We start from the raw sequence: 13,204 nt of genomic DNA, 5'->3' as shown, positions 1-13,204 counted from the left end.
GATCGAGTTAAGTATGAAGAAAGGTTTTCATCCTTTAACTATTTAGTGGTTGGCTATAAACTAATCATATGATTTTCCTTTCTTTTTATAATCTGAAAATGGAATGTGCAGGATGTGGATGAATGTAACCATCTTTTTACCACACAAGTTAAGAGGGTTAAGGGAAAAACAAAAGAAGAAGAGAGAGAATATTTCGTCCTAAATTCTTCCCACTCGAAAAAACCTGTCATGCGATACTTGACGCTTAAGAAAAAAAAGTCATACAATACTGGATGCTTAACAAACTGCTTAAGCATTTTACAGTTACACCATGTCCGGAACAAAAAGAAAATTAAACCAATGCTATCGTTATTCATTAGGGAGGTATATTTATGTAACTCTCCCTGAAATATTTAATTATTACAATTTAACCCATTATCCAAACTGCAAGTTTGCGGCCCGAAACCGAAGCAAATTACCAACCACGTATATATATCTAATTTCTCCATATAATCTCTTTTTTCTCCTCCTTCTTCCCCTTCTCCGACGACATCGCTTCTAATGGCAGCAGCCCTCGCGGCTCCTCCTCGCTTCCTCACCTCATCCTCTTCCTACTCCTTTCTTCCTCCCCTCTTCTTCCCTCCCACACACGTTCGCTTGTCCTCCCCCGCTAAGTCCGCCACACTCCGTTGGCGACTCTCCCCCTCTGCCGCCGAGGCCGCGGCCGCGGCCTCGGCAGTAACTGAGGCGGATCCAGAGTCAGATGTAGATAAAGTTAAGTTCGATTGGTTCGCGCAGTGGTACCCCGTTGCTCCCCTCGTCGACCTCGACAAGCGGCGCCCGCACGCGAAGACCGTCATGGGGCTCGATCTCGTCGTCTGGTGGGATCGCGCCGAGGGAAGGTGGCAGGTGTTCGACGACCGATGCCCCCACCGACTCGCCCCGCTTTCGGAGGGGCGCGTCGATCCCTGGGGTCGCCTCCAGTGCGTGTACCACGGCTGGTGCTTCGACGGCGCCGGAAATTGCAAGTACATTCCTCAGGCGCCGATAGATGGACCTCCGGTGAGTCAATTTGGCCTCCTCATATAAAAGGATGACCTATTTTGCTTTGGTTTGGTTGGTGCCCGACTATGCAAAATCTAAATTGATTCGTGGTTCTGGATATGATTCTAATTAAATTCAATTTCTTTCAGCAATTCTTTTGTTAGTTAAAAGCATTAAGGGTGGATATCTCAATCTCGTCGCAATCATAGCAATCGAGCATTATAATTTTAATAAAAAACGTTGAATTGGCAGCATAAATTCAAGAAATTAGGATGGATATCTCACTGATTCTTGCCGAAATCACAGCACTGAAACCATCTAGAATTCATGATCTAAATACCGAGAATTATCTTAGAAGAACTGATCCATGTTTCACTTTACAAGGTCTCGCCCACGAGAAATAATGGAATAGTTGAATGACACATACAATTACTTTAACTAGTTGCGGGAACTGGACATACACAACTGATCGTCATTTCTTGTACATATTGATCCCTTAGTTTAGTAATTCTGTTTTTGTTCTTCAAGCACAACACCACATGCATAATTGTTGAAAGTAAGTGTATTTGCAATCAGGTACATGGATATATAACACGAATACTTGCACAAATCCAAAATCTTTAACCTTGATATTATAATCAAATTGTATTTCTCTTTGTTTTATTTGGTAATAATTTAAACTCTTTAATAAAATACTTCTTAGATAAAAAAAAAATTTGTTCATAAGTAATTTTAAGAATTCCACCTATTTGGATGTATATGGATAGGAACAAGAATGAATAATTTTTTTAAAATTCATCTTGTAAAAATAATATCAAAAATAAACAGCCAACACGAAGTAAGAAACACGCAAACTAGAATAGTTTTTTTTTTTTAAAAAAAATAAGGATTAATTTGTTTTGAATAGTTAGTTTTTCAATTAGTGAATAGTCGTAGTACTCTAGAATGGAATCATAGAGAAATACTACTTGATCATTTCTGCCAATTTCAAGCCTCTATTATGATTCATTGAACTTATGATTTTGCACTAATGTTGCAGGTTAACACATATAGCAGAGCTTGTGCATCTGTTTATCCAAGTTTTGAACAGAATAAAATTTTGTGGTTTTGGCCAAACACTAATCCTCAGTACAAAAACATCGCTGAAAGAGAGAGACCTCCTTATATTGAAGAGTTGGATGACCCATCTTATACGTCTATAGCAGGAATGAGGGATTTTCCATTTGGGTACATAAGTTTCTGTAGCCTAAAATTTTGTTTTTCAATGTCTTATTCTGCTGACTCTGAGGCTGGACAGAAAATAATATCATCCCCTCCTTTGGTTATATGGCAAGTGATATCTTAGTTTTTCCAATTCCATTATCATTATTGGTCAAAAAAAATTATCAGTGAGTGGTGCAAATAGATAAGTTGCTCATTAGATATTTTTACAATTTGAGGGTTATAAAGTATACAAGCTATGCAAATAGGGACTAGTTATTTGATGAGTGATGTCTTACGTGACCTCATTTGGTTAATACTAACCATTATTCTATTATTTCCAATCAAACTTTATGTTCATTGGCAAGCAATGCAAATACATTAGTTCAGTTGATAATTAGATACTTCAAGACGATGGAAAAAGTGTCTTTTCTATTGACTAGTCATGTACTTGTCTTATGTCTATGAAGTAACATAAGGAGGATATACAACATTAGGATGTAAGAGAAACATATGTATCCATACAAATGTGTTTCTTTTTTCATCCAATAAGAACCATCACACATTGCCTTTTAAGTTTATAAACATTTTTTAGATCTAAGTGAGGGTATATCATAGTTTATTTTACTCAAAAGTAATTTTTGTGCCTTCTAAGTCCTTGATATATCAATCCTATACACTTCATCTTTCGAAGATTCAAAGCCATCATAATTACTTCTATTGCATGCTCTTTTAATCACTTGTCATTTAATTTCTTATATGAGTGAATAGTTATTCTGTTTGAACATTGACAGAAGACTAGTTCGTTGTATTTGAGCATTCTAGGTAACTTTGATCCATGTGAGCACTACAGAAAATAAATGTTTAGCCCTTTAGAACTTGATTCCACAAATTGATTCATTCATTCTACAATAAATATGGTTACCTTAGATGCAGTTTTTCAATACAAATAAGCATGTGAAATGATGTTTATCATTGAACATGGGTGTTTCTGGAAGATGATACAGAAGTATCCTTATCCTGTCTTATCGCTTTGGTTTTCAATGTCATATTTAGTATCAGTCTGACAAGTGACATCTCAGGTATGAAGTTCTGATAGAGAACCTCATGGATCCTTCTCATGTTCCATATGCACACCGTGGGTTAATGAGGGTACCAAAAAGCCCGAAAGCCAGATAAGTATCTCAATTTACAGGCAATTGGTTCTTTATTCATGTGAAAAAAGGTTTTCAAAAACTCTTAACCATTGAATGCTGTTTAGATGAAAGCAATTGTCTCATAGAACTTTTTGCCTATCTGGTAATTGTCTGCCTAACTAAATATCTAACTTGAGGGACTCTTGCACACCTAATGCTGATAGGGAAGGTGGGGAGCCTCTTGATATAAAGATGGAGACATCAAGTATAACTGGTTTCACAGCTCGAAGGACTTTCGGGTTTAACAAATTTATAGCACCTTGTGTGTTCTATACTTCTTCTCCCATAGTGTCAGGAAATGGATCTGCATCATCTTCAGATGTTCAAAAGGTAATGACTTGGACTTTGCTTGCTCTTTATAAATTTACTATTATAACTTTGTCATTACATATATCACTGGTTATGAGTTCAGGATTCTTCATTAAAGACACACCAAATGTCACGGAGGTTTCTTATCATTTTTATGTGTATTCCTGTTGGTCCTGGACGAAGCAGATTGATTTACACCTTTCCGAGAAACTTTGCAGTATGGGTTAACCAAATAATTCCACGGTGGTTTTTTCATGTGGGCCAGAATCTTATTCTCGATTCTGACCTCTACCTTCTCCATATAGAGGTAAAATTTCTTTACTTTTTCCTTGTATATATTTTCCCATCTGACTCGAGTAACTTTTGATCCAACTTCTTTTGTTTAGCCTATCATGTGTTGGACCAAGAATTTTGCTTCCTACTAACTTGTTGTGCAATGAATATTGCCATTTAATGTTGACTAACACAGGTGTTTTCTATGTTGCTTATATCGTTTGAATGTAGGGTCAGCCTAATTAATCGTAAATAAATATGCTTGATTGAAAAACAAGTAGAGGATATTAAAATCTTCTGTTTATGTTTGGCTACAGATTCTCCAACTTTTGAAAAGGAAAATTAGATGATTAAATAACGAAGCATCAAATCAAATCCGTAGAAATCTTGGACAAAACAAAATTGAAACAACGATAACTATCTTTTGAAAAGGAAATGGTTAATGGGCTCACAAATAAAAAACTCCTAGACACATAAATCATTAAGATAAAAGACCTGATTTTTTTTGATCAATATGTGCTATCAAACTAAAATGTCTCTGCTAAAGTTAAGCTCTAGATCAAGTACCATTATATCATCTAATTCATGCTTGCCAAGAAATTGATCTTCTAGTGGTGATGTACTCATTGACAACATAACCATCAAGCCTATGTTATGTCAACCAGTTCAAATAAATGTCTCCTACCAACTGTATGAGCTTCCCAATGAAATATGAACTCTCACTCATCATTGACTTGGTTTGTGCTAAAAAAAATTCCTTTTTCACAGGAGAGGAAGTTTGCTAAAGCAGCTGCTACTAGTTGGGCCAAGCTCTGTTTTCTGCCAACAAAAGCAGATGCTATGGTTGTTGCCTTCAGGAATTGGTTGAGAAAATATTCAAATGGTCAAGTTCCCTGGGGGACAACATCTACTCAGCAGCTTCCGCCTACTCCTCCAAGAGAGCAACTTATGGACAGGTAAACTAAGCTCTCTCCTCTTAATCTCGTTTTTTTATATATGTAAAAAATAAAATCAAAGAAACACATGAAGTAGGTTTTCTAGGGAGACTGTTACACTTTGTTAATCTCCCTGCTTGACTATCTTATGCATCAAGGAATACATCAATCTCTTATGTATGAGTCGGGTAGCTATGACTAACATTACGTGATAATCTCTCACTAGTTTTGACTGCTCCAACATGTCTTTTGCTTGTGAATATGTTTCCCAATCTGATTTTTAAGTGTAGCCTTATCATTATAAAGTAAAAAAGTTAAAACATTCCTTGTTTGGTGTTTCCAGATATTGGTCTCATGTTGTCCAATGCAGTAGCTGTCAGAATGCTTTAAAATTTCTGAAGGCCCTTGAGTTATCTCTGCAGATTGTTGCATTTGCTTCGGTAGGGATTGTAGCCGCCATCAAACAGAGTACATTGTCAATCATTTCAACGATCATAGTAGTCTCGATGGCAGTTTTATTCTTTGTTACTTCCAAGTGGCTTTCTCATTTCATCTACAAGAATTTCTACTACCATGGTTATGATCATGCTTTCCGATGAGGGATCTAGCTCGATAGATATAGTTCGTGTGTGGTGCATAAATCTGGAACAATTTGGGATCCTAAATTGTCACCTTACTTTTCACCATCTTAGGCAATAGTCTGCATAATTCTCTGCCATTTCTTGAGCTTGGAATACACAAATGAATCAAGTTTCTATTCTGATGAATTAACTTCCGTCTTATCATCCATATTGCTGCTACTTGTATTATGGTATCACTTCCATTGGTTACAGATGAATAAGTTTTCTTCTTCATTTTTTTTCTGTAAATGTTGACAACTAAATTTCTATAGATACATATTCTTAACCTGATGACTTGGCATGGATATGAGATCATTCGAAGTTCGAACTATTTGTCTACGTCCTTTTCATCTTGAACAGGTTTCTTATTTCTCGACTGTTTTGGAAGTAGATCATTTTTTGGCATATGATTGTATACCAGAATCTCACTTGAAGGTTAATTACTACATCCTCTTAATCAGTGTCTTTAACCAGATTCCACTGAACCGATCGGTTCATCTGATTAAACTGAGAATTGCAGGGTAATTCGGTCAAATTTTGAACCGGTTTAGTTGGAAAACTCACCGGGAAAAATCACAGGGAGTCTCTTAAGGCAGAGGATCCATCTGCACTCCGTTCATGGCGTAGAGTGACGCCGAGAACTGCCGCTCCACCTTCACCCTCCGACGCCGCCGGCGAGGAGTTCTCCTGCAGCAGTGGCGCCAAGGAGGGCCACACCAGGTCGAGCTCCTCGCCCAAGTTGCCATCTTTCTGCTTCCTCTCGGGGCAGGGAGCGCCGTCGCTGGTATTACTACTGCTGCATATTTTTTGACTCGATCGAGGTCGAAGCAGGTTAATGGGGATTGAAATTGATGCGAGGGAATCGGAGGCGGCGGCGGAGTTGATTTTGCAGGGAGAGGAAGAGGATTGGTATTGGTACTGGGAGGCGCTCTGTTTTTCTATCTTTCTTGAGGTTGAGGAGGTTGCGGATGCGGAAGGCGAGGGGCGGAGGGAGTCGGCGGCGGAGGAGGAGGAAGACAAGGATAAGTTGGTGTGGGTGTTGCGCCGTGGAGGAGGCAAGCGGCGTCGTAGCCTCGTAGGCGCGGGCGGTCGCGAAGATTCCGATCCACATCCGGATTTTCTTAGGTCTCTTTGATCTTCGCCACCCAACGTTCCTATGGGCACTCCCGGACGCCGACGAACTTGGTTGTTTTGATCTCAGCCTTGGCCTCGGAGGCTGCCGGAATGGCGGAATCTCGAGATGGAGAAGCCTTGGCCTTGGCCTTGAAAAGTCAACGCTCACAAGGTACGCGACATGGGGGGCCCCGCAATTTGCAATTTGGCAGCATTTAAGAACACTCAAGTGGCACGTGGCCAACGCGAAAGTAAGTAAATGAAAGAATGAAGAATTAAGATTTCTTTATTAAAATATAAAAAACTTCTTTTTTGCTTGTTATTTCAACTTAATGGAATTTACAAAGCACCATCATAATATTTGAAATTATTAAACATCGGTGCAAAGTATCGTCCAGAGAGGATGGACAATATTACTCGTTGATAGAATTTTATTGACCCTATTTATTATATAGATGAGATCTATAAAATTTTATCTATGAATGACCCCTAATCCAGAAATAAATCAAGGGTTATTATCTAAAAGATTCTGATAAATTATAGGATGCTTGGAGGATTTTCATAGTATCACGGTTCGATTGTTGACTGAACTAAGCATATATTCTATTGAAGGAAAAAAAAATTGAAAAGTAACCAAAATATAATTATCTTGGTGGAGTCGAGTGACCCTTATCTGGTGGAGCAGTCGTATTTATGGATCAAGATTCAGGGCATCTCTAACATAAGATTTATGAAATATTTATAAAATAAAAAAAGCAATAAAAAAATTTAAATAATTGTAAAGATGCGATTTGATATTTGTAGTTGAAAGTAATAATCAAAATTTAAACATATATTTTTGGAGTTCGTAATTAATGATAAAGTAGTCTGTATTGTTATTTATGATTTGTAATATAGGGAGTGATTTGTTTGAAATTGATGAAGGCAGGGGCGTAGCTAGGATTTTGAAATAGGGGGGCTGAAAAATTAAATCTTAAACTAGAAGTCACTATATCATTTTCAACATAATATAAAAATTTAAGTGCAAAACACGCATTTCTCCATAAAATTATCAAATCTAGATAAATGTTTGCCAAAAGTTCAAGCGTCAATAATAATATAAAATGCATAAACAAAAAAGTACAATTTTTGCCAAAAGAGATGTAACTTCAATAAAATACTATTTTAGTTGCAACCTTCTATTTTTCAAGAGATCAAACCTATCAATTATATACTCTATATCAATTTCACGAGCTATCTCTTTCTCAATATACAAGATCATTGCATTGTTCAAATATTCTTGCTCCATTTTGTTGCGAAGTGGTGTTTTAAGAAGTTTCATCCCTGAAAATGCTCGTTCTGTTGTAGCCGTTGAAACCGGAAGAGTTAAGACCAGACAAATCAACTTATCAATAACAAAATAAATCCTTGACTTCTTTGTTTCAACCAGCAGTCGACATAATTTAGGAAGAGAATCGACATTTTTAAACCTCGGGTCCTCAAATACATCGAGCTTGTAATGATCCAATTGAGTCTTCAAATGTTTCATGTCATCTTTGGAAAAATCACTTGGATAAAATTTCTCAATTAAGGAATAAATTGCACTTTCAGAGAATGATTTGAAACCATCACTTGGATTCAAGGCTTCACATAGAGTAAGAAGCTCTATTGATTCCTCAGTAAATCTTGTATTCAACTCCATCAACTGTTTGTCAATAACAACATTAAATACATGAAAATGATAGAATTCCTCCACTGTAAACTGATTTTTCTGCTGACAAGAACGCTTAGTACCTTTAATATAACGATCAGTCCAATCAGGCACTACAATATCATGAGTATCACAAAAATTATTCACACTCTATAGAAAATCATCCCATTCATCATCTCGCATTTTCTGGAAAAGCAATTTTGTAGTAGCGACTAAACTCATTGCATTCAAAATGTCTTGATTTTTTCGTTGCAATGCTTGGCACAACATATCAGATGTTTCTAAAACTCTATGCATCAACAATAACATAAACACAAAATCAAATGTCATCATCACTTTAAGCAAACCTTTAGCCTCCGCACGAATACCAAAGGTCTGTTGGTGCAATATTCCCTAGGTCAAGGTTGACCTGGTTAACCAAGCCTGAGTCTTGGTTTGAGTTTCGATGTTTGACAATATATTGGGTATAGATGATATGGACAATGCAGGTGCAGTTGTTCATTTGGGGAGATTGTTGATACAATTCCCGTTTGGTCAAAGTTGACTAGTTAAGATTGTGATGGAAAGTCAAGTAGGTCAAGGTTGACTGGATACTTGACTGAAAGTGCTGGTGAGTGAAGCCAGGTAGAAGAAAGTCCTGGTGAGTGAAGCCAGGCAGAAGAAAGTCCTAGTGAGTGAAGCTAGGCAGATGGAAAACCCTGATGAGTGAAGCCAGGTGAAAGTCCTAGTGAGTGAAGCTAGGCAGATGGAAAACCTAGTGAGTGAAGGTAGGTGAAAGCCCTGGTGAGTGAAGCCAGGCAAGGGAAAATCCAGATGGATCAAGGATGATCGGACATCTGGTGTTGGGAAGTCCAAGTAGGTCAAAGGATTGACTGGATACTTGGCACGAGGAAATCCAGATGGGTCAAGGTTGACCAGACATCTGGTGGAAGTCCAAGTAGGTCAAGGGAGTGACCGGATACTTGGCACGAAGAGAAAAGTCCAAGTGGGTCAAAGGGATTGACCGGACACTTGGTGGGGAGTTCTGGCAGGTCAAGGGAGTGACCAGATGTTAGGTATGATGTATCAACAGGTCAAGGTTAACCGGATGTTAGTTTGAGAGGCTTGGGACTTGGTTTTGGGCAAAAACCAAGAGCTGGATCGATCAGTGGATCGATCCAGGCATTTCCTAGCGAACAGAGAGCCTTTGAATCGATCAGTGGATCGATCCAGAGGTCCCAATCGATCAGCCGATCGATTGAGACGCTGCTGCTTCGCGCGATAAGCGTTGGATCGATCCGTGGATCGATCCAGGCATTTTTCCAGAGCACAGAGGCGCTCTGGATCGATCCGTGGATCGATCCAAAGCCTCCCCGATCGATTGGGAGCAATCCAATCGATCGGGATCCGATCGTTAGCGTCGATTTAAGCCGCAGGCGTTCATTTCCTTCGGCATTGCTTCCACGACAGAGCTCAGATCTTCACCGGCGACTCCACAGAGCTCTCCACGCCAGTTCTTAAAGTTCTTGGAGGTTCTTCCAAGTCAAGAGGCGGATCTATTGCAAGAGGAAGAAAGCTAGGGTTAGGGTTTTCTTGTACTCATTGTAAGCTTTGTGCTTGTATTTTGTATCCTTTCCCCTTCCTCTTGTAGTATGAACTTGTAGGGCTTCTCCGCCTTCGGTAGTTACCGAAAAGGAGGGTTTTATTAGTGGAGGGTGCGTGAGTAGGTGTGGATCCTTGGACTAGTCACCTCTTGTGAGGTGGATACCAAGTAAACCAACCTTGTTAGCGTTGTATGCTTTTGTTTCTTGTATTTCCGCTGCACATCTTTGAAGAAACAAGCAACGACACGCACCTAGCGAGCGACGAGCTATTCACCCCCCCTCTAGCTACTTTTCGGTCCCAACAAGTGGTATTAGAGCAAGGTCGCTCTTCACCGGAATCATCGCCGGAAGGGGCAAACAAAACAAGCAAAGCTAGAGGGTGAAGAAGTTGAAGCAAAATTGTCAAAGAAATTCTAAAGCTCAACTTCTACAATGGAATTCCGAGATGGGCTCGGATTCGACACGAGGGTGGCTCCACCATACACTTCCACGAGCTTCGATTCTTGGAAATCAAGAATCGAAAATTTTCTTATGATGGAGATAGAGCAATGGTTTGCTCTTATGGAAGGCTTCAAGACTCCAACAAACTCAAAGGGCAAAGTTCTCAAGAGGAGCAAGTGGAGCCAAGAGCAAGTCCAAAGGTGCGAGGCCAATGACAAAGTGACCAAGCTTTTGGTCAATTTATTGCCAAGCACCATCCTTTGCAAAATTGGAGAATTTGAAGATGCAAAGGAATTATGGAGTAAATTGGCCAAGCTTCATGAAGAGATCCCCTCCACTGTACAAGAGCAAGAAGAATCCAGAGAGGGTGACTCTTTGGAGCAAGACCAAGAGGAGGACTCTGAGGTTGAGAGATGCTCAACCTTCGAAGAAGAAGTCCAAGAAGAAGTTTTATCTTCAAGGGAGTGCAATGAAGAGAACAAGGAGGGAGCATACTCCTTGTTCCATGTACAATGATCCTGTCCGAATCAGGAGTCAAGGGACGCTGGGCACGTGGCGCTTCCTGCGGAATCCTCGAATGCTCCGGTGAACCTACAACAAAACCGAGCCGGGAGGGGTGTCCCGGCGACGGCCCTCCGACGCTCAAGTTAGGCGAGGGATAACAAAAAGGTGGTTCTCCAATTAAGATTTTTCATACCTCCGGTGAAGAAATGGAGGCCTTATATAGATCTCTGGAGGAGACCTGAATGCTCCGGTCAAATCAACCACATGCCTTTGACCATGCTCAAGTATGAGTTTATCAGAAGGACCATGCCCGAATATGGATCTGTCAGGGAAACGTCCTGAGACCATACTGCTACTGTGCCCACCTTCCCATGATGTGACGGTAAGATCCTCCATCTCGCGATTTTGTGTACGGCCTAATCATCAGACATGCTCCTGCTAATATCCCAGATCCTGGGCCGAGCGCATGAGCCGCTCGGCCACCTTTTACCCTCGCCCATGTTTCTGCCGAGCGGACTTCCGCTCGGCCCGAGCGTACTCCCGCTCGGCCCTTCGATCTCCCTGCCTTGGCGTCGGAAACCCAAGCCCCTGAATGGGTTAACTCTAGCTCCGCTCGGACATACCCAGATGCTCGGCTCGCTTAATCAGCCTACCCTCGGTCTACTGCCGGATCACTTGCCTTCCCTTCAAGTCTAGTCGAAGGAGGCAGTAAGTCCGACTGACTGGACTGCATGTCCGAGCGAGCGGTCGTCGCCTATAATATTCTTTGAGCCGTTCGGTCCTTGTGCCAGGTTAGGCCGTTCGGCTATTCAATTGGGATGCTTTGTCGTTTCAGATAAATGTCTATTCGCCTGAATCTCCCGAAAATCGCGCAAATCTTTCTCATTAAGTCACAGCGTGCGCGGTATGACGCGCATTAATTGCACTTGGTGACAGAGCGCCACGTGTCGATCCTTGTGTGGCGGCGACGTCACTTACGATGGGATGCGCCCGTTTGAAATGGACGGCCCGATGGCGTCCCCGTTTCTCGTGACCTGGATCGGACGGTGGGGGCTAACTTGCCTCGGCAGTATAAAGCCTCCCTCTCCTTCCTTTGCCGCACGCTGGCTTGCGTGTTGCCTTCTGTTCCATTCCCTTGCTGCGACCTCCGGCGATCTAGTGTCCGGGTTTAGGCGGCGATCCCTTCATCGGCGATTCTTCCGACCTCTTTCCTTCCCCGTGAGTCCTCTGCCTTCACTTATTAGGTTTTTCCTGCTCTTTTCGCCCCTTTCCTTCCCCTTTCTTCAATTTCTCGCCATTCTTTCGCCTTTCTGAGATGGCAAGCTCCTCCGCACCCGCTGGTAGCGTTCTGGGCCCTTGGTACTTGACCATGGAGAGCCGATTCGATGAGGAGCACGCCCGGCGCCTCGTTCGGACATATGAGCTTCCTGATGACCACGAAATAATCATAGCCGACCCGACCGATCGGCCACATGACCCGCCGACCGGCTCTATTTGTTTCTTTTTAGACCAATTTCAGGGCGGCCTCAGATTTCCCACTCATTCCTTCATTTTGGAAGTTTGCAACTACTTCCGCATCCCGCTCGGCCAGCTTGTGCCGAATTCCTTTAGGTTGCTGAGCGGGATGGTCGTTCTCTTTAAGTTGCACAGCATTCCTCTCGACCCTAAGATATTCCATTTCTTCTTCTATCCCAAACAATCAGAACCGGGCACTTTTATCTTTCAAAGCAGAATAGGCTTTAAGTTTTTTGATAACATGCCGACCTCCAACAAGCATTGGAAGGAGTTTTTCTTTTATATTCGACTTCCCGAGCGGCCAGCATTCCGAACCAAATGGCAAACTGCTGTGCCGACCCAGCCAGAGCTCGGCAAATTCAGAAGCAACCCGGCCTACCTTCATGCGGCCAACTGGTTATCTGGTCAGCGGTACAAAATCGACCAGCTGCTGCTCAAAGGGGTCTTGTACATTTTTGGGTTGTCTCCCGTTCGGGCCAATCTCCCATACCGCATGGGTAAGGATTCTTCGTTCCCTTCGCCTTTTTTGTCTAACTGATTTTAATTTTTTCCCCTGCAGCTGAAGTCATGTGGCGCTCTAAGGCTACTGCTAATTTGAAACTGAAGTCCAATGAGATTGAAGCGGCCACCAAAAAGGAGCTCGCCGAGCGGGGACTCATCCCTAGCCGCCCGGCAGATACTGGAGAGGGGGGGGCACAGTCTGCTCCTGAAACAGAAGCTGACCCATCCGCTCCCGCCGAGCTAGGCGTTCCGCATGTCGAGGATCCCCCATTGGAGGTTCGGCGAAAACGTCGACGAGACC

The 13,204-nt window shown here is 41.7% G+C and overlaps 1 protein-coding gene across 1 annotated transcript; it reads left to right on the top strand.

Moving 5' to 3' along the window:
• The first annotated feature begins 500 nt into the window (after nucleotides 1-500).
• Nucleotides 501-5,842, top strand: LOC121992054 (protochlorophyllide-dependent translocon component 52, chloroplastic-like). The gene is made up of 7 exons (XM_042546182.1): nucleotides 501-1,041; nucleotides 2,063-2,250; nucleotides 3,306-3,398; nucleotides 3,569-3,749; nucleotides 3,832-4,035; nucleotides 4,770-4,957; nucleotides 5,280-5,842. Exons 1-7 carry the CDS (start codon nucleotides 541-543, stop codon nucleotides 5,533-5,535), a joined length of 1,611 nt encoding a protein of 536 aa, XP_042402116.1. The 5' UTR covers nucleotides 501-540; the 3' UTR covers nucleotides 5,536-5,842.
• The last annotated feature ends 7,362 nt before the right edge of the window (nucleotides 5,843-13,204 follow it).

This window comes from Zingiber officinale, chromosome 6B (genome assembly GCF_018446385.1).
Source record: "Zingiber officinale cultivar Zhangliang chromosome 6B, Zo_v1.1, whole genome shotgun sequence".
Taxonomy (NCBI): Eukaryota; Viridiplantae; Streptophyta; class Magnoliopsida; order Zingiberales; family Zingiberaceae; genus Zingiber; species Zingiber officinale.
The sequence above is the reverse complement of the archived record's forward strand: the minus strand, read 5'-3'. Positions and strand labels throughout refer to the sequence as shown.